The 19,128-nt window shown below is 40.7% G+C and overlaps 2 protein-coding genes across 10 annotated transcripts in view; both read right to left on the reverse strand.

Annotated features, from left to right (window-relative positions):
- peak1 (pseudopodium-enriched atypical kinase 1) overlaps positions 1 to 583 on the reverse strand; it is a 108,210-nt gene extending 107,627 nt beyond the window's left edge. For both annotated transcript variants that reach the window (XM_040133120.1, XM_040133121.1), the window contains exon 1: positions 459 to 583. The gene's annotated coding sequence lies outside the window, so the exon portion shown is untranslated. The remainder of the gene's footprint in view (positions 1 to 458) is intronic.
- A 6,427-nt stretch (positions 584 to 7,010) lies between these two features.
- hmg20a (high mobility group 20A) lies at positions 7,011 to 16,846 on the reverse strand. Of its 8 annotated transcripts, none has more exons than XM_040134122.1 (10): positions 16,366 to 16,846; positions 14,944 to 15,010; positions 13,979 to 14,055; positions 13,628 to 13,837; positions 12,103 to 12,235; positions 10,987 to 11,024; positions 9,941 to 10,016; positions 9,405 to 9,620; positions 7,927 to 8,059; positions 7,011 to 7,561 (listed from the first exon to the last, which is right to left on the reverse strand). In XM_040134122.1, the coding sequence occupies exons 3-10, from the start codon at positions 14,042 to 14,044 to the stop codon at positions 7,558 to 7,560; spliced, it is 876 nt and encodes a 291-aa protein (XP_039990056.1). In that variant the 5' UTR covers positions 14,045 to 14,055; positions 14,944 to 15,010; positions 16,366 to 16,846; the 3' UTR covers positions 7,011 to 7,557. The 8 variants fall into 8 exon arrangements, with proteins under 8 accessions (XP_039990056.1, XP_039990057.1, XP_039990059.1 ...); XM_040134123.1 differs by lacking the exon at positions 16,366 to 16,846 and adding an exon at positions 15,779 to 15,979; XM_040134125.1 differs by lacking the exon at positions 14,944 to 15,010 and having other exon boundaries at positions 16,688 to 16,846.
- Positions 16,847 to 19,128: the final 2,282 nt, after the last annotated feature.

The raw sequence follows: 19,128 nt of genomic DNA on the forward strand, positions 1-19,128 counted from the left end.
TGTTTCGGTGCGGACTCGTATCCAAGCCGGGCGTACGCCAAAACTAAACCACTTTAGAGCAAACTTTTGAGCAAAACCAGAAACACAGGCGGCATCGAATTTCTGACCAGACTGAGATGTTTCCCAGTGGTTTTTCGGCTCCCACTCTATTCTGACAGGAGCAGCGGCTATGTTGCAACGTTACGAAGTCAGCACGCAGTCAGTTAGCTACCATTCAGTTCGGTGAAACCTAACGGCTAGCAAACTTCTCCGCCGTCCTCGCATCCCTGGACATGGGCTGCAAAAATTGGACACTTGGCGCTAACGTAACAACACGGAGCCGCTAGCTTATTCGTAAAGACGCGGCATTGCCCCGCCGTACAAACTGGAACTTGGCAGCCGAAGGAAACCGACGAGTCTTGTGGCTGAGACACTTTCAATTTTGGGGAGAAAGGAACCCTTAGCTAACTTTTCCGTACCTTTTAGACGCCGACTGTCGCCCGGTCGGTTCTACCACTTCCCGGCAGCCATAAATCCCGGTTTTGACAAGGTCGTCCTCGGCGGGAACAAGGAAAATCCGAGTTTGTGCGGCTCAAACTCTTGTCAGTGCCGGTGGGGGGGGTTTCGCACACGGCTCCTCTCTGCGTGGCTTCGGCAACAGCCGCTGCAGTTTTTTCCACCAGCCTCTGCCGCGGGAGCGAGCGCACCGGGATACTGGGCTGGCCAGGACGGCCGCACGAACGCGCAGTTCACGAGGCACGGCAAGCCGGCCGTTCACAACTGTCGAAAACCACTCGAGACATTCAAACTGTTCATTTTAAGGCGCTGACGAGTTGAAAATACTGGTTCTGAATCGTGCCATCCAAATACAAAAATTGTAAAATTGTCTTAACATGTACCACTTAATTGTATTTCATTAATTCTTTGTTTAAATAGCAGCTCACTAGTTTTTTCCGGGAGCTTTCGACTGATTCTCACGGTCTTCAGCAGCAGATGGACGGGAGTTTTTTTTCTTTTTCTTTTTTTTCTTTTTTACCATTTTTATATGGATTGGCCAAAAAGTTTTTAAAGGCTTAAAATTTACATTTTTCATTTGCTAATTTGTCTGTGTATGATACAACTTTCCACAGCCAACGAGTCACGAACCACATGTGTAGTTACTGTACAGTAATCGTGGCCGAGGGGAGCCATCATCAATATTATTAATCGCACCAATGTTTTTCCCACTTTGACAAGTTACAGTGTCCTGGCACGGCATCTCTTATAGTCGGTGGGGGCCAGTGACCAGTGGTGGAAAGTAACTAAGTACCTTGAGTGCAGTTTTGAAGCACCTGTGCTTTACTTGAGTATTTCCATTTTCTGTTCATTCATACTCCCCCCCTCCACTACATATCAGGGGGAAATAGTCTACTTTTGCTTCGCAACATTTATTTGACAGCTATGGTTATGTTCAGATGATTTCCACATACAAAACATGCGATCAACAACATATGATGCACTGTTAGATCACACTGCCGCGCAATTGTAGGTCCAATTAGCTCTGCCCTTACCAGCTACAGCCTTTGAAATGCTTCTTATACGTGAATGTTTGATCAAAAACCATCTGAAACGTTCTGATAATATAATAACACTCTGAGAGAGAGGCCGCTCTGCACAAGAAGAACTTTTGCAATTGGAAATACATTTCTCTGATAGCCTAATACTTAGGAATTGTAGAGTAAAATATTGAATGAATATCTTTACATAGTGGTATTACACAAGTTAAGGATTTGAATCACTGTCAATGGCCTTGTCAGTTTAATAAGCATTGTGGCCTACCTACTACTGTATATATTAGCCTACGATTCTATTCTAGGATATTATACCCTGTGCTTCGTGTTGCTGTGACACTCGTTCGTCATATTATTCTTTCCGTAAATGCCTGTAAAGAAAAGTCACATTCACTGATGATAAATTATGAGGCCACGTTTCAAAGCAGAAAATTGATGTCAAGTACTTTTAATTATTCAAAACCCCGTTTGTATGAAAAAAGAAAGCTGACATCAGCAGGAATCACACATGTGTAGCACAAGGCACAGTTATTGACTCACAGTGAGTGTGTGTATGTTACAGTGATTAAAAGGCCTGGCGAGTAGCAGTGTGTCTTTTACTGACATAATGTCTCTCATAGGGGATAATGAGGCTTGAGAGGAAATCCCCTCCTTTCCTGCTGCCTTCAGACGCTGTTAGAAATAATATAATCACATATAAAAGATAAGTGCACATGGAAAACACAAAAGCTAAGTGGTGAGTGTAACTGCAAAATGATCCGTTATTTCCTCTTTGGCTACTTGGTGCCCAGGGTGCCTGAGAACAATATATAGAATGGGATATCAACAGCTGATGTTTGAAGCTGAAATTATGCATTGAGTTACAGTCAATAGTTTTAGAATAACAGAAAAGTGACAAATTTGTGAAAGCTGTAACATTTGCTGCTCTGATAAGTCTGCGTGGAATAAAAATCCGGTAAAGCAAGCGATAAACTGTCTGTGTCGGGCAGCGGCTACTTTGGTTTGCTTGGACGAGTGACATTTGCACCTTAGAACACCTAGAACTTGGATGTAAGAGTTTATGAGGAGAACCTGAAGGCAACATGCATTTGGGAAAAGGAGGAGGAGCTGAGCCGGAGGTTGACATGAGGGAATGACTCAAGTTTTTTTACACATTCCAAGCATTGTTTCCCCCTCCTCTCTGCCCCAGCCCGGGCACTGAGGCCAAGGATTTTCCAGGGCTGGGAGAGATGGAGTGGATGATTGATCAAGGAAGAGGAGGGATGACTCTCATTTTCCTTTTTTGCCTTTTTATGAGTAACTCTCTCCTCCTCCCGCTGAATAGATAAGAGTTAGAGGGGTTAAATTCAACTATTGAAATTCTCTCTCAGGGTTTTGTATACTCTGCCTGCATCCCTCACCTGCAGGACAGTGCCATGCTTGCCCTGGCGATTATCTAAGGAGTTAACGGGATGGAAAATAGAGGAGACGTCATTACAAAATACCGATACGCATCACAGTTGGAGTTCAGTCACAAAGGTCTGAGAGAGTGAGAGAAAGAGACAGAGCAGTATGAGTCAGGGTCGGCTGGAAGAGATACAGCGAAGTTTGAACTGATTCACATCAGCAACAGAGTTGGAAATAAGGACATTTTCCCAGATGATGGAATAGAAGAAAATATAATTGTTGGCCAAAAAAAAAAAAAAAAAAATTACATTCTACTTTTCCCTATTATGGAAGTAAGAGAAGCTGACAGACCTTACAGGAAAGTTTCAATCTACAGGACAATCAGCAAAATGGCATGTCCCTCATCACTCTGTATCTCAAAACACCATTTTGATGACTACATTTTTATCTCATGTTTTGCACACTGCAGCACCAGCATGTGTTGCTCTGATTGTGTTTCAAGTGAGCTCAAAATCATCTAGTTTCGAATTAGAAGTGCTATCCGTCTCCTGTCCAATCCCTTTACTTTTATGAGAACTCATTTCCTCCAGACATGTTGAGAAAACTGCCATTGGAGCAGCAGTCGGGAGATGGAAGACCTGGTTTACTGTCGTCCTGCTTGAGTATCTTTAAGCAAGCCACAGAAGACAACCAAGACACCGGTTGCGGATATTACCAGCCGACTGTTATATCTTATCTTAATGTCCTGATAGGGAAATCAACACGTGAATCATAAACTGTTCCATTGAACCCGTTTCTCCTCTTTGATGAGAGACTATTTTAAATAGGGCATAAACTGGACCGGGGCTGAATAACTTACTCATACACAGGAAATTAAAGCTGAGTAAGTAAAAGTATGACCAAGTTACAGAATTTCAAATGTACCAAGAAAAGTACATGAAAAAGCTTTTCAATCATAGTAGTCAACTCTCAGCCCAGACACTGCGGTCAACAGTGGCCTTCGGCAGTGGCTCACTGCACTGAATACTATATTGATTAGATAAGGGGGGGGGGGTTTGTGCCATCAGAAAACATTTTAAAAATCAATCACTGTTGCATCACTCTGTATATTATGACAAGGATTTGTTTATTGGCCCTTGTGCCTGAGTGCACTGATAAAAGGTAGCTCATTTTGACCATTATTGCGCCTGCTATTGTGCTAACAGAAACCATTTGGGACGTTGAGACCGTCGAGTGCCAATTCAACACGACGCCTGACTCATCCTCTCTTCTCTGCGTCACTCCCTCCCTCCCCGGGTCCAGGATCTGCGGCTCTCTGCTGGAGCTGGCTCTTCTCTCCTATGTGAAAGCCACCACTTCACGGGCAGGAAGCCGGCCAAGGATGCCGACATGGCCCTTCTGGGGAGGAAGAGGGCGTTTGTATTTCAGTGGGTGTTTCTTTGTGCGGATGAAGACTGGGTGTGATGATGGTCTGGCAAGAAGAGGGTGAGAGGAGTGACATGACGAGGGACTGGACAACAGCCAGGCTATGTCTCTGTTCCAACAATTCCGTCATTTCTTGAAACAGATAAGAAAGAAGACAGATTGGTGGCTTGGGGGTGCGTTAAACGGGTCAACATCGGGACTCAAACTTGGGATAAAAAGTAATAACAAGGTATGAGCCATTACTCTTTACCATTTATCCTTGTTCCCCCCTTTTCCATGTTGTTTTTTTTACAGCTCTGGGCAACATCAAAGCAAAAAAAGGGCTGTAGCTGAGCTCATTATACAAATGAGCTTCGGGGCCTATTGCACAGACCATGCGGTACACGTGAAGGATGATCCCAGGACTTAAAAGGTGACCAACTCCAGTAAGGTAGAGAGTCTCTCCCTGGTTACATAGCTCCAACAGACGTAGTTTATGTCCAATCATACATCTTACATTTAGAAGACTTAGGATATCTTTATACACTGCAGATTTAGCTATGCTAGCAGCATGGCTCTAGGGATGGAAAGGTCGGTCAGTCAGCCATGTTAGTCTAGAGTGAATCACTTAACAACTACTGGATGAAATTTTATACAGACATTCATGGTTGTCAGAGGATAAATCATACTTTGGTGATTCTCTGACTTTTTCTCTAACTCCACAATGAGCCTGACATTTTGTTTTTTTTGTGTGAAATGTCTCACAACTATGACTTGAACTTTTGTGCAGATATGCATGGTGTCCATAGGATTAAATCTAAAGACGCTGGTGACCCTCTTATCTTTTCATCTAGTGCCACCACCAGGTCAAGACTTTCACTTATCCATTTAAATATTTCAGCATCAACTAAGGTTGGCACTAAATTTTGTACAGACATTCATGGTTGCCAGATGATGTATCCTACTAACTTTGGTGATCCCCTGACTTTTCCCCTAGCACCACCATGACGTTGACATTTGTAGTTTTGAGTGAAATGTCTCAAGAACTATTGGATGGATTTCCACAAAACTTTGGTACACACATTCATGTCCCCCCTCAGGATGAATTTTAACAACTATGTGACCCCTTGTTTTTTTTCATCTAGTGCTACCATCAGGTCTAAAGTTTAATTCATCCAGTACTTTGTTTTATGCAAATACCTGCAAAACTTATGACATTCCATCATCCTCAGCTGTACTTAGTGTATTGTGCTAATTTAATGTTAACGTGCTAACACACTAAACAAAAATAGTGAACATGGTAAACTTTATACCTTCTAAAAATCACCACATTAATGTCATTGTGAACATTTTAGCATGCTGACCTAAGCGTTTAGCTAAAATCATTGCTGTGCATAAGAACAGCTTCACATAGCCGCTGGTCTAGCTATAGAACATATTCTGGTTAAAGTACATAGGGTCAAAACCTTTTTAAAACTGCAGATCTACTGTTTGTTTTCCTTTCACAATTAAACGATCATTGGCATTTGATCAGCTTACCGGCTGTAAAATTATTACCTTTCATAATTATGTAACTGTACATTGCCAAAGTCCTTTCCACACTGCATCACATGGCATAGGGAAGACGGGCTCTGAGAAGCTGGACTTTAGCAATGTGCATGTAAAACTGAAACATGGATTCCCCCATGTCAGAACATATAATCAGTATTACAGCAGTCAGTGATTGTGTATTATTAGCTCACTGTAGAAACAGACATGCTCTCCTGTGGGAACAAAACATCTGTTAGTGACATTATAACACTGTGACACATGTGGCCATTGTGGACAGGAATTCTCAGCTGGCAAAGAGGAAATGGGCATCAGTGAGAGGAAACAGGAAGGGCTCATAACATCAAGTTAAACACAAATACAGTGCTATATTAGCAACTTGATAGTTCATATCAAAGCTAACTGGCCGAATCCTGATCAAATAATTGGAACATTCAATTTGAAAATCTGATTTAATGACAAGGATTTATAGCAGATTCTTTCATAGTCATTTTGTACCCAATTCAGTTGTTCTCCTCTGTACTAATATAGCTATGAGTGGAAAAATTCTCAAACATGATACAGTAGGTTATTGTTTTCCAAAGCTGTGTGTAGCTCAGTGTCTGCGAATGAGCCACAGAGTGCAAAGTAATTTGTGTCTCTTTCCAGATCCAGTAAATTACAGCAGAGCTGCTCAAATAACTCAACCATTCGAAATCTTCTCAACTCCACGTCTACTGTAAGTAAATAAGCTTAGGCGTTGACCGAGCACACTTCCTAACAGTGATGTATTACAGCAGATTAGCCAAATATTTCTATTAGATATAGTAGACTGACTTCAAAACTAGGCTGGTAGAAGTCAACAGTTCTTCCCAGTCTGACAAATCAGAAACTAGAAATGCAGCATTTAGTTTGGCAAATAATTAAACTAGCAGCTTTGTTATTTTTATTGCAAATTTTAGACATGCCATCAAAGAGAGATTCTTTCAGTACTTGACACTGGCTGTTATATAAACTACACCAAATTCAGGAGCGCCTTTTTGAATAAGATGAAACAAGAAATCTAGGGCACTGGTGCCTAGTCTATCTAAGTTTGATTTTCATTTCAGTGCAAACAGATTTGCAGCAAGTCATAAACCTATCCAAACAAACCAACTTCTCAAATGATGTAAATACATTTATTGAAAACACAAACACACCTTTTCACAGAGGAAAAAACATAAATGGCACGTTGTTCTTCAACAGAGCATGAAAACAGAAAGTCTGCTTAGCAATATTTCATTGGGATGGTAAATACAAACCCACAGACACATTTTTCTTTGATCAGATACAAAGTGTTTGATAGTGGTTTAGATATTGTTGTAGAAGCCTTTAATATAAATGGACGGTGAAGACAGAACAGGAGCAAGGAGTGAGAGAAAACTGTTTCATGTCCTGTCATCTGATTATTTTATAAAACAAACTACAGCTATATTAATAAAGTGTGAAAGAAAAAAAATTGGGTAAAAAAATGTAAAAAAAAAAAAAAACAATAAATAAATATGAAACGCTACATCACCTTCACTTGCAGAGTAACAAAACATGTTTTAAAACTGGGATGACAGATTGACAGGAATAGTCACCGTCAAGGAGCAAGGCATCAACCTGGAAACGGCATCTGCTTAATGTCGCTGTGAATCTCAATCCATCAAATCAGGTGGACTCGGTCCAATTATCTAGGGCAAGAGACAACAAAAGACAAGTTTGTAATTCATTCACCCCTGAAACAAAACAAAAAAAAACATCTACCTCTGCCTAAACAATCAGACAAGCTCTAGAACAGCTAATGAATGGACGTCGAACAGTTTTATCAATTAGACAAACTGATTCATCTTTGACATTTTGGAATGTTGGTCAGACTGAGAAAGAAACTTTTACCGCACCATTAACTTGTGATTGGCCTTTTTTCATTAATGTTTACATTTCACTGAAAAGACAATTAATTAAAAAAACATTTAAGTCATTACATTAAGCAATAATGAAAAGTCATTTGTTGCAACTCCAAATTCTACTAAAGAGCTCAAAATAAAGCATCTCTTACCTGTCCAGACGGTTGACGACGTCTCTCACAGTGCTGATGAGATTCTCGTGTTCTTGGGGGTTACTGACAATGATGCTATGGAGCTTCTTCATGTAGGAGTCAATGGTTTCAAGACTGGGTGTCTCTCCGCTACCTGTTTGACAACGAGTATGTGATGTCAGCAGTTGAAAGTTACTTTAGCATCTGTGTTTGTTTTTCAAGTGAAACATGCTTTAAAGGTTACATTTTATTAGCTTTTATTATCTCAGGACATGTCATTTTATACTTTAACAAATTATTCTTATACGTCATGGAGTGCTGCTTATTTTTAACCAATGCTTGGGCACAGCAAAATTTAATCAGCTGTAGTGTTAACAAAATGTCTGCATTTTCTGTCCGTCCAAAGAGCCGAGCCGTGCCGAATACCGGAGGCTGGAATCTCTGAATGACAGGACTGATCAGAATGAAAATGATGCAGGCACAACAACACCAGCCACTACTTGTCACTATTAATGTTTTTTTCTGCGAGCAACATCAAAGAACGTCTCAAGGCTGGGTCAAAGATTCACACAGTATGGTCAACATCAGGCCAAAGGCAATCACCAGCCTGATAGGATATTTCTGGATTTTCACTCCACAAGTTCAAATATGTATCAAAATAATTTGTTTATCAAAACCATCAAAACTACAAGAAGTGCAAAATGGAAAAGTGAGAACTAGAAATATAAAAATAAAAAAAAATAAAAATCTACATTAAGTAAGTTAAGTGAATGAAATGGCAAACTTACAGAATAACACAAAGATTGCCCTATTCAAACTCAGAGTTAAACATGCTTAGACCCGGAAGAAGCTTTGATTTTACTGGTTATTAATTTACTGACACTTTCTCCTACACAGAATGTGCCAGAGATCTTCCCTGTAGTTAGGTTTAAATGAGTTTGGCAACCATCTTTCATCGTCATGCTGTTATGAAATAATTCCAGCAGTGTTGTGTCAGTTTATGCTGTTTGCTGAGTCTGTGTGTCTGCCGTGTGAACAAGAAATTCAAAAAGGTGTGGAACAAAAATTACAAGACAAAAGCTGTTGGTGTGAGCTCAGCACAGGTTCTGTTTGTGCATAAAACAAGTACAAACAAAGTGGGACCGCATTCCTTAAATTTAAAGAATGAATAGGTTCAAATTAAGAAGGGTTTTACAGCCTGACTTCCAAGGCCAGTCTCTAAAAGAAGAGCAAGTCGTCCTACCGTAAAATGTGTTCACTTAGGTGGATCAAGGAAGAGACGCGTTGGAGTTCAAAGCACATTTAATACACTCAGTGTGTATGAACTCATAGAACATTTCACTATATCTCAATAGGTGAAAACTCCCCAAAAAATGTCACGGAGGACAACGAGAGTTTAAGACTACTTTACTTATTATATGGAGTTTTTGTTGTGCATCTGTAACCGGGAGTCCCACTGAATAAAGTGATACTGGTGCAGTGTTGCTGGCTGTTCTCACCTGGCAGAGGTACATTGGAAAAACTGGAGGTGAGCGCCTGGCGCAAGGTCTCCAGGTGTTGGTGGAGAAGCCCGTTGCGTCCCCTCTCTTGCATCACGTCACCGTCCAGCCTTTCTACTGCCCCGCGCATGCTCTCCACATGCTTCTGCAGCGCCGCATTACGCTCCTCATACTCCATGTTGGTCTTACGCAGCTGCCGCATCTCAGCTTCACGTGCTGTTGAAGAGTACACAAACGCACACAGAGAAACAGAAACAATGGCACGTAAAGAGAGGATACGAGATGCAACAGCTGGGGTCATCATGAATTTTTAATTTGCTCAAAGAGGTATGTTCTTTTTATTTCCAGGGAATCACTGAGTTCAGTGGACTGTGGAACTATTCTGGGGCATTGGAGCACCATAAAACAAAGTTCTCTGGAGGTAGCAGGGGACTGTGTTTAGAAACTCTTAGACAAATGGAAGTTTTAAAAAGTCACAGCACTTTAAGTAAAAAGTATTTCTCAACAATACACCTGGCTGTGTTCAGGCTCTTTACCTTTGCTGTGGTTGAGAAACTCCTCTGTGAAGATCGGTATGTCAAACACAGTTCTGTCCTTCCCTTCTGTATCCTTCTGTTAAGAGACAGACACAGTAAGAGGGAAGGAGATAAGCTGAACAGGGAAAGCGTTGGGCAACACAAACTGACAGCGGGAGGTGGTCATTCATCTAGCTGGGTGGATCTGTAGGTGGGTGGTTAATTGATTTCACATTTGGCCACAGGGGAAATACGGCAATAGAGTTTAAGAAATGAGGAGGCAGAAGTAATTTCATCCATGGTGCTGCTACAATATTGAAGACTCTGAAATGGTTTACAATAATTTGAAATAAAAATGTATTTCAGAATCGCAGCACAAGATAAACTGCAAGTTTCCCTTGTATATCCCCTCCTCTGAAAGAATGCATCACCCTTCCTCATTTCTTAAGATAATGAAATTTATGCTGAACTCTGTGTCCTTTGAAATCTAGAGGGGAAACACTGGTATTCCCACAGGAATGCTAATCCCTATAAAGTCACCTTGGCTCCAATCCTTCAAAGTATCCTGAAAGATTTACAAAGGAGACCTCTTAATAAGATGCAGAACTTAATAAAAATGAATTACACACTTAGTAGAAGCCAAGTCTTTGGATCACAAACACGGCACCAAAGCGGATTAACCCAGCTTCCGTGACGCAACAATAAGAACTTAATGTGTAAAGCAAGAGGAGGGCAAACACAAACAGATTTGGGAGGTTCCTGGGTGAGAAAATAGCAAAAAAAAACCTCTTACTAAGATTACGCAAATTCAAAATTAAATAAATTATTATTATTATCATCATTTATTTATTAGGAATTGTTGATGTGTCTCTGAATAAGCACTCAAGTCAATTTGATAAGCTTTTGTGCTTTCTTTGCTTGGTAAGAAACTGCGGAGCAAATAATTATTATACTTAATTAATTATGTTTAGGTAGTTAGAAGAGGATTTCTTCATTTTATTAAATATGATATTCACTTCTTCAGGAAAGTGGTCGTCAGTGTGATAGGACAGGAAAGAGTTACTGACCTCGTGAAGAGCCTCATTGGCTACCTGGTGCCCAACATCTGGAGAGGAAGGAAAGGATAATCAAAGAGGACAGCAGATGATTCATGTTTCCCCCGGCGCAGCGTGCCTTTACCACATTGTGAACTGCTTAAATGAATAAAAAGTAAATCAAAAAATCCAACCACAACACTCCACGTTGTGAATGAGCTGAAACGAGACCATCTACTTAAGTGGAGCAAATTTCTCATAACTTGCCAGGGCAGAGCTGTCTATGTCATCAACATTTCTGATAGCTAAACCTAGATTTATCCACCGTAACAAAATCAGAACAGACAATGCAGACCATGTGTTGTGTGAGCAAAGTGACAGCTCCTTGGCCTCAGGCTGAATTATAATTTATAACCTGAACTACTAACAACTTGTAAAGTAACCTCATTCCTTTCCATATTTCCATTGACTGATAAAAGCAAATAATGCCTTCTAAGTTCATACACCAAATACTGGAACTTATTCAAAGTATTTTAGTAATTCAAAATACCAAGTAGTAAGTGCAAAGTCTTTCGGGTGAGTGGTCCAAGTAGAAAAGATTCCCTAGCCTTGGCAGTGTTTTTGCTGTGGTCTACGTGCCGGTTTTGCCTTATTTCTCTTTTTTGCAGACATCCTGTTTGAAATTTAAGCAGAAACATACATTAACATCTATAAGAGTTGCCCAACAAGACCAAGGTTTTCTACTTCATACTGCACAGGAGCTCCACCTGATCACTTGGTGACTTAACACCTTGCTCAAGGGTGTCTTGAGGATCTCACCAAAGTTTTCAAGCCAGAACAGAGATTTCAAACTTCCATCTCTATGTCTATATTTGTATAAAACTGATTTTTTTAAAAAGGAAAACAGAATCTACAACTACATACTGACTACTTGCTGCAGTATATGGCATTCATTACGGATTCATGTTATTGTGAACTTATCTGGGCAGGAATTTTCCACCAAAAATAATACCTGGTTTATTCAAACATCTGGCCAACTACTTTTTAAACAGTACAATTTCAAAATGATCGTTGGCGAACTGACTAACTATCAAGTTTTAGTGTCTGATTCTTACTTGCCAAACTGCTGCTTTTCTAACCAGATCTCACCTCCCCTGTGCCGCTTGCCCTTCTGCTTCTCCTGGACCTTCCTGGTGAAATGTTTATAGGCCTCCGTCTTCTGGTACTTCTCCAGCTCCCGCATATAGCGCTCTTTATCGCGCTCCGCCTCATCCAAGTATCGCTGCGGGGCCGAGAAAGAAAGGTGAGAAGAGATGGGGAGACTCAGCCAAAACGGAGCAAAATGAGATTTGGTGAAACAAGATGAAGGAGCACTGTAGGTGAGATGGCATGATGAGTGAGAGTAATTATTCCTAATCAGGATTAGTTCCTTTCAATAGACAAATCAGTCATTTCCAATATTAATAACCTACATTCACTCAGTGCTTGCAACAAAAATGTATCTTGTAATATAATTAGTTTAGGAATTAGGAGGAAAGCTAATAAAACCATCTTCATACAAAGACCTTGTCCCAGGATACTGAAAAATCTCACTCAGCTGTGGACTCAGCTGTGTAAAACAGCAATGTGGTGCAAATCACATTCACAAATACAAAGTTACCCAAGCTCTATCCCACCCCTGGATTTAAATACAAAACATACCCAGACTTCTTTAGTCTTCTCTGGAAACAAGCTAACTGACAAAGCTGAGGAATTTTGTTGACTGACGTGTGAGGCATTGAGGCTGGCATAATGTTAAATGCACAGCATAAATATGACATCTTTCAGATGACCTTCTGAGCTGTCGATGTAACTTAAATGTAGTAGAAACTGATTACGATGTTGTCGATTCACATTCCGCTATATTCTGAAAAGCACACCTAAGTTTTCCCTGGTTGATGCGGTGGTATCAGTCAGATATCTTTGCATTGGAACGACAAATGCTTATGAAAGGTTTCCCTATGACTGTAATAATGTTTCTATCATTACAAGAAAGCAACTTTATCCTTTGTTAAGTCTTTCTGCTATTCTTGCATCACAGTTGAGGGCATATTTAGGACATGTCTAGGACACTGTACAAAATAACATCAAACTATGGCAATACAATCCATAAAAGGATGTCACACAGCTAGCAAACAGTCATGTGTAAGTCAGTGCTTTCTCAGCTCTAAAACACTGACGCCATGGGCTCTACAGGCTTTTTGTTCCTACGATGTTTTGTGCCGGTGAAAAATTAGGTGACAATTGCTGGTTTGAGAGAGTGTTAAATCTGGATGGGGTTAGTCTTAGGTGTTGGCATGTTGCAAGTACAGTCAATATTTCAGCTCAGAGCTTTGGGGCATTAATTGTGCAATTACTGAAAGTCATAATTAATGACAATTAAGAATCCACCATCTTGTTGGGCCACTCCTGCCTGCGGTCTGTTTATTTTCTCCCGTTGCTTTTTCAGTCGCCCTGCTTATTTAATATTGCTGCACTAATCTATATGAAGACTTCAACATAATTTTAAGCACTTTACATGTTGTCATACACCGAGTGACATAAAAAGGGGTAAGGAAAGAAATGCAGAACTTTGACACATTTCTCTTCAGCTATATGCTCAATGCGTAATCCTGTCAGGAACATCTTCACCGACCTGCTTCTCCTCAGGGGGCAGCTTGCTCCACTCGTTGCCCAGCATCCTTGTTATCTCTGGAAAGGGCACGTCTGGACGCTCTGCCCGTAACTGCTCCCGTCTGTCGTTCATGAAGCGAACGTAACCCGTTAGGGGGGCCTTGGGTGCGTTGCTGTCCTTCATTGGCTTCTTCCTCTTCCTCCCCTTGGTCCAGCTGCCACGTCGGGGCTTCTGCAAAGATAACAAAAACAGATATGTTTCGAAGGTTCAAGTTGCAATCCCCCGAAGATATACACTGACAGGACATTCTTGGAGTTTGAATTGGAAAAACTGAAAAATATGTCATTTGATCCATTTGTGTTCAGCTCTTACCTCATCTCCATTTCTCTGGCTGTTGCTGTCGGTATTGGCTCCAGGAGAGCCTGTCTGCTCCTCCATGACTTCTATGACTACATTGGACCAAAAGGAAAACAGTGGGAGATGTTAGAAGACAAAACATCTCATACCAGAATGGTAACAGCTATAAACCTAACTTTATTAAAATATGATCTGGCAAGCCCAGTGATTAGTTAAGGTAAGACCTGTAACATCTGGAGGAGGCAAATGAACAAACTGGGGACACACACTGCTGCATATTGAAGATGGGTTAAGCATTTGGAGACAGAGTTTGACTTAGGCGAGGAGACTTTATCAACAGGGATGCTGCCCAGCCAGGAAATTGAGAGAAGACTGTTCCTTCTACGGTCGCATCGCCTTTTGGCCTTTTCCTCCAAACTCCTCCCAGCCTTGGCCCAAAACCTCCTCTTGGCCAGCCACATTTCCGCTAATAGAAATGTCTTGCTGCTATCAATCATTACTGAGCAAGTGAATGAAAAAAACAGCCTTCCCAATCGCCTTCACTCCTCAGACGCTAATGTAGCCTATTTTCAACATGAGGAAGTCGTGTTTTGGTTCTGCATTGTTAATTAGAGTTAAGAGAACGCCTGCATGCTACCAAATTCTCTAGAAAGAAAGAAAAAATCTGTTTTCTGGCTGAACCTTTGGTCTCAAGTTTTAAAGAGACTTTGTGGTCCAATATTATTTGCAGAAAAAAATTTACTAGTGTTAAAAATCTGAGCTGGAAATACCTTGTCCACTATAAAAATATATTACAAATATAATTTTTTTCACTCTTAAAACCACTTTCCAAAATATTAGGTTGTGTATGTTAAAAGCATACCAAATTAGCTGACAGAGCACAAAGCACCTATTTAAACAGTATACTGACTCTGAGTAGTGACTCAGAGTAGTTTGAACTCTGAAAATAGGAACAATATCACTGTGTTTTAACCTCTGACCTCTCCGAAATGAGGGAAGTGAGCCTCTGTATCCTGGATGTGGTTGCTATTCCCCTGCCGCTAAATACTGTGGGAAAAGTCACAGAGGAATTAGCCAGTCTACCACAAAAAGCCCTTCTGGGAAGAGAATATCCAACATACAAGGAAACAGTTAAGGTACATAGGTTGTGCTTCAAACATTTATTACTGATGTCTTAAGTCAGTTTCCAGTGACACCTACAGTACGAGCTCTTTCACCACCAAACAAGAGGAGCCCCCATGTGTCACCTATTCTAAGTCTAAGAAAAAAAAAACTTTACTTTTAAAAAATTGCAGGCAGGGCTGTAAGACGCTAAATCTTAATGATAAGAAGAAAACTATTCAAAAGCTACAAGAAGAGCAAAGAGCATAAAGTGGACTGAATGACCTTCGTTGTAGCGCGCCGCTTTCGATAAAAGGCTTTGCAGCAGTGCCATCTGCTGGATGAGAGCAGGTAATGCACGATTCAATGATAAACTGCATGGAGTTTTACCTGGACAGTCTTACACAGTTTAACACTTTTTTTTGTTTGTTTTTTACGAGGTGGCCTTATCTTTTGAAACTTCAAAATACAGCTATGAGTATTTAAATGGCATACGACTGCTGTACATTCTAGTATTTCAATTGCTTTATACTAAACTGTGAATCCCTGAATAGGATAGCCTCGCTACAAGGAACCCAAGGCCAACATAGACTTGGAACCGGGCTATTCCTATATTACAACCGAAAGAGAATGCTAAATGCTAACACAACATCCTCTCGTTGTAATTAATGCTATTTAGCTATTTCTTTTGTTTGTAATCTTAATGTACGTCACCTAACACTTCTATATGAGCTCCCAGTCAACGGCTAATGTTAACGTGAAGCTACGATAACAACAGTAAGCGCTTGGTTCAGCAAGTTCAAACACCGTCAGCGTGGTTAGCATCATCTTTAACGTAGTTGCTTGTGTATAACGTTAAACTAAGATGTTGACGATATTCATTCAAACCGTATGGCCGGCTGGCAAACCGCAACGTTATTGGCTAGCGTCAGGTGTGTTAATTTAGCTGCGTGAGCTAACATCAATCTTAACAGCTGCTACGCGTGGAATACGGTCTTCAGCAGTACCTGCTACTGCTGAACGGCTGTTAAATATCTGATATCCGTGACGACTAACGTTAACCTCAAAAGTCAGAGGCACGCCGAAATTATCATGAAAAGAAACACTGATCAAACACTGGCATATTAGACCACTGAGCTAACATCTAGCTGTGCTGCTAGCTATCTTGAGCAAGCTGTTAGCTAGCTGAGGGGAAGCTAACAGCCAGCCTTACTTTGCGCTAACTCCTCAAGATGCGTTTGAAACATAGGTAAATTAAATATTTGATATAAATATAGTAAAACCGTCCAGTGGAAACTAACCTCAGAATACGTAGTCCGTGGCTGTACTTGTCCAATTGATTTTCCTAATCAAAACAATACAGCAGCCTCTCCATAGAGTTGTAACAGATAGAAAGGCATCTAACGTCACACGCCGCCTTGCAAAATACTAGTATTTCTGACTTAATGTTTTACTGCATTATCGAATTTGTGGTTGTGCTTTGTTAGGTATGAAACTTGCGAGGAAATACGTCGTTTTTCCAACATTTCTGAAAACATGGTGATGAGAAAAAAGGTAAGAAATTTTAAAAGATTGACTATTAGGATTTGTTCTGATTTGAATCAGCCCATAATGGGTACACACCAGAACCACCAATATCATAAACGCAACTTCTACATGATGTCCTTTCAAGTGTCAACGGAAAGAAACGCAACAAAGCTAAATGAATGTACTCTCCATAACAGCAAGCCGCTCTAGACAGTGTAATTCTGCGCTTCTCCCTCCTTCCCCCCCGTTGGTGAACTTTTTCTTCGGGTTCATAAATACACAACGGACCAATGCCTTTTTAGGATGTTGCCTCCCCCTATCGTCAATTTTGCGAAAATGTTTGTCTTATTTTATGTGGTGAACGTTTTCAGTTAACTCCCTTGAGAAATTTCAAGCTTTATTTATAGCGGATATAGAAGTAGGCTGCACATCAGGGCTTGTAAAACGTACTAAATGGAAGAGATGAGAAAATCTTTCACCCAATTTGGACTTTTGTAGGTTATTCGGGGCAAAACTGTGTTACGAGCAGGCTGGCAAACTTTTAAAGTTTTTTTTTCTTTTCTTTTTTTTGTAGTTTGTAGTAGGGCAATCCCTAATAGCTGTGTGGCAGTTGCAACTTGGAATGCAGCCACCACCTGCTTTTTCAGTGCCCTCTGCTCTTTCTGCAACTGTGAGTGAGTGTTTTAAGCGCTGCCGGTGCCACACACGCGCACAAACAACTCGCCAACGGCAATATTTACAGTGCTGGGGTTACAGTCAACCTCTCTGAGCAATGTGGTCATCATATTGCACTGATCTTCCCCCATCCATCAATAAATGATTTTATTCATTTGAGAAAAATACACAAAACTCTGCTCTGCTGCTTGTTGATACCAAACCTTTCAGCCCAGCCTTGTCCTCTGTGATTATTGTGGTCTGTACAAACAGAAGATTCCATCACACACACTGTCCTTTTGTGGAAAGAAAACACAGGATTAATAATGAAGCTCCCAACCCCTCTCCTAAATTGAGAGTTGCAGACCGAGAGAGAGTGAGTGGCCCAATCCCTAATTTCCTAATGAACAGATCACAAATCAACACCCGGGCGAGAATAACCTAACTGTGGCTGCAGGCTAATTGAAACTTTGATTGCAATCTCATTGCAAATCATCCAGAGTTAATCCGACCAAATTCTCAGGCTCTTTACACAGAGGTTCAGTACATCCAGCTGCCGCGTGGAGTTCAGAAAAATAAAGTCACAAGCAATTTAAAGATAATTAGCTCGGAATGCTCCTCAAATTTTCCACATCGTGTAGATAGTCGAATCAATTGCTGGGGACATAAGAAATTATCTTCCCAAAATTCTCCCAGAGCTTACTAAAAAGTGACAAGAGATAGCAAACCTCAGAGTATCAACATACCAGGTCCGAAGATGCTCTTTGTCTCCCCTTAAGTCTCCCCAGAAAAATTCTCTTATTCTAAAATTTTTTTACAGAATCCTGTACAGGAGATGGACATTGTTATGGCCTCATCGTTCAAACGGAACATAATTGAATGTCTTACGAATCATTAGACATTATTTACAATGCAGCCTGACATATTTGGTATCCATGGAAACTTTTGAATCTCCTATATAATCTAGATTATAAAACAAAGTTCTGTGGATTTGAACATTTTCTGGCGGCACAGCATGGATTTGTAATGACTTGCCCACTGGTCAGTGAGGTTTAAGGAGTTTAAGAATAAACATCAATCTAATATCATCGATTTGTGGTTGTTTATTTTGTGGTGAAATTTTGAAATTGAATACTATGATCTGCACTCCCACAACCTGTTCTGTCTACTTCTCCTCGAAGTCCTGACATAGCTCTAAGCACGCCTTTCAGATAACCCTCCGAAAATTCACCCAGACTTGTTGCATTTAGTTGTTGGTTATGCTCTGCCTGTAGGTGCTCAGGGTAATGGAGTTAAAATGCTAACAGCATGAAGGTGGTAGAGTAACAGCCCTTATTCAAATGTTTTGCGGCTGCAGTGCATTCAGAGGCAGCTTTCGGCGGAAAAAGTGACATCTGTGGCTCTTCTAGCATGGAATTCTGCACAGATCCGTGCAAATTTGAAAGTCTTCAGGGCCCACGTTAATAAGAAACTTGACATTTGGAACTGATGTTTTAGATGGCTGAAAAGATTTCTGGCTAGAAGCTGTTTTTTTTTCTAAGGTTGTATATGAGGCTGTATTTTTTTTTTCCCATGGGGATTTACTAACAATTGTAACAACATGTGCAAACTGTAAATTAGCTACAATAATTTTTAGCTGAGGTGAACAGAAAAAATGATCTGCCAATAATATGGTAATCTCTACCAGTGGACAGTTCATATTCTAGCTCTCCAACAGTAATGGATTATTAAGGGGCCGCATTGCCTGTGGGATCATGCTTGTCGCTAATGGGCCTACTTGAAACACAGATATGATGCAGGCCAATGACGGGCAGCGAGACAGCCAACGAGGTTTGGAGAACAGCAAGCCAGGTTCAATTAGCTCTGAACTGGAGACACTTCAG

The sequence above is a fragment of the Xiphias gladius genome, chromosome 8 (genome assembly GCF_016859285.1).
Source record: "Xiphias gladius isolate SHS-SW01 ecotype Sanya breed wild chromosome 8, ASM1685928v1, whole genome shotgun sequence".
Lineage (NCBI taxonomy): Eukaryota > Metazoa > Chordata > Actinopteri > Istiophoriformes > Xiphiidae > Xiphias > Xiphias gladius.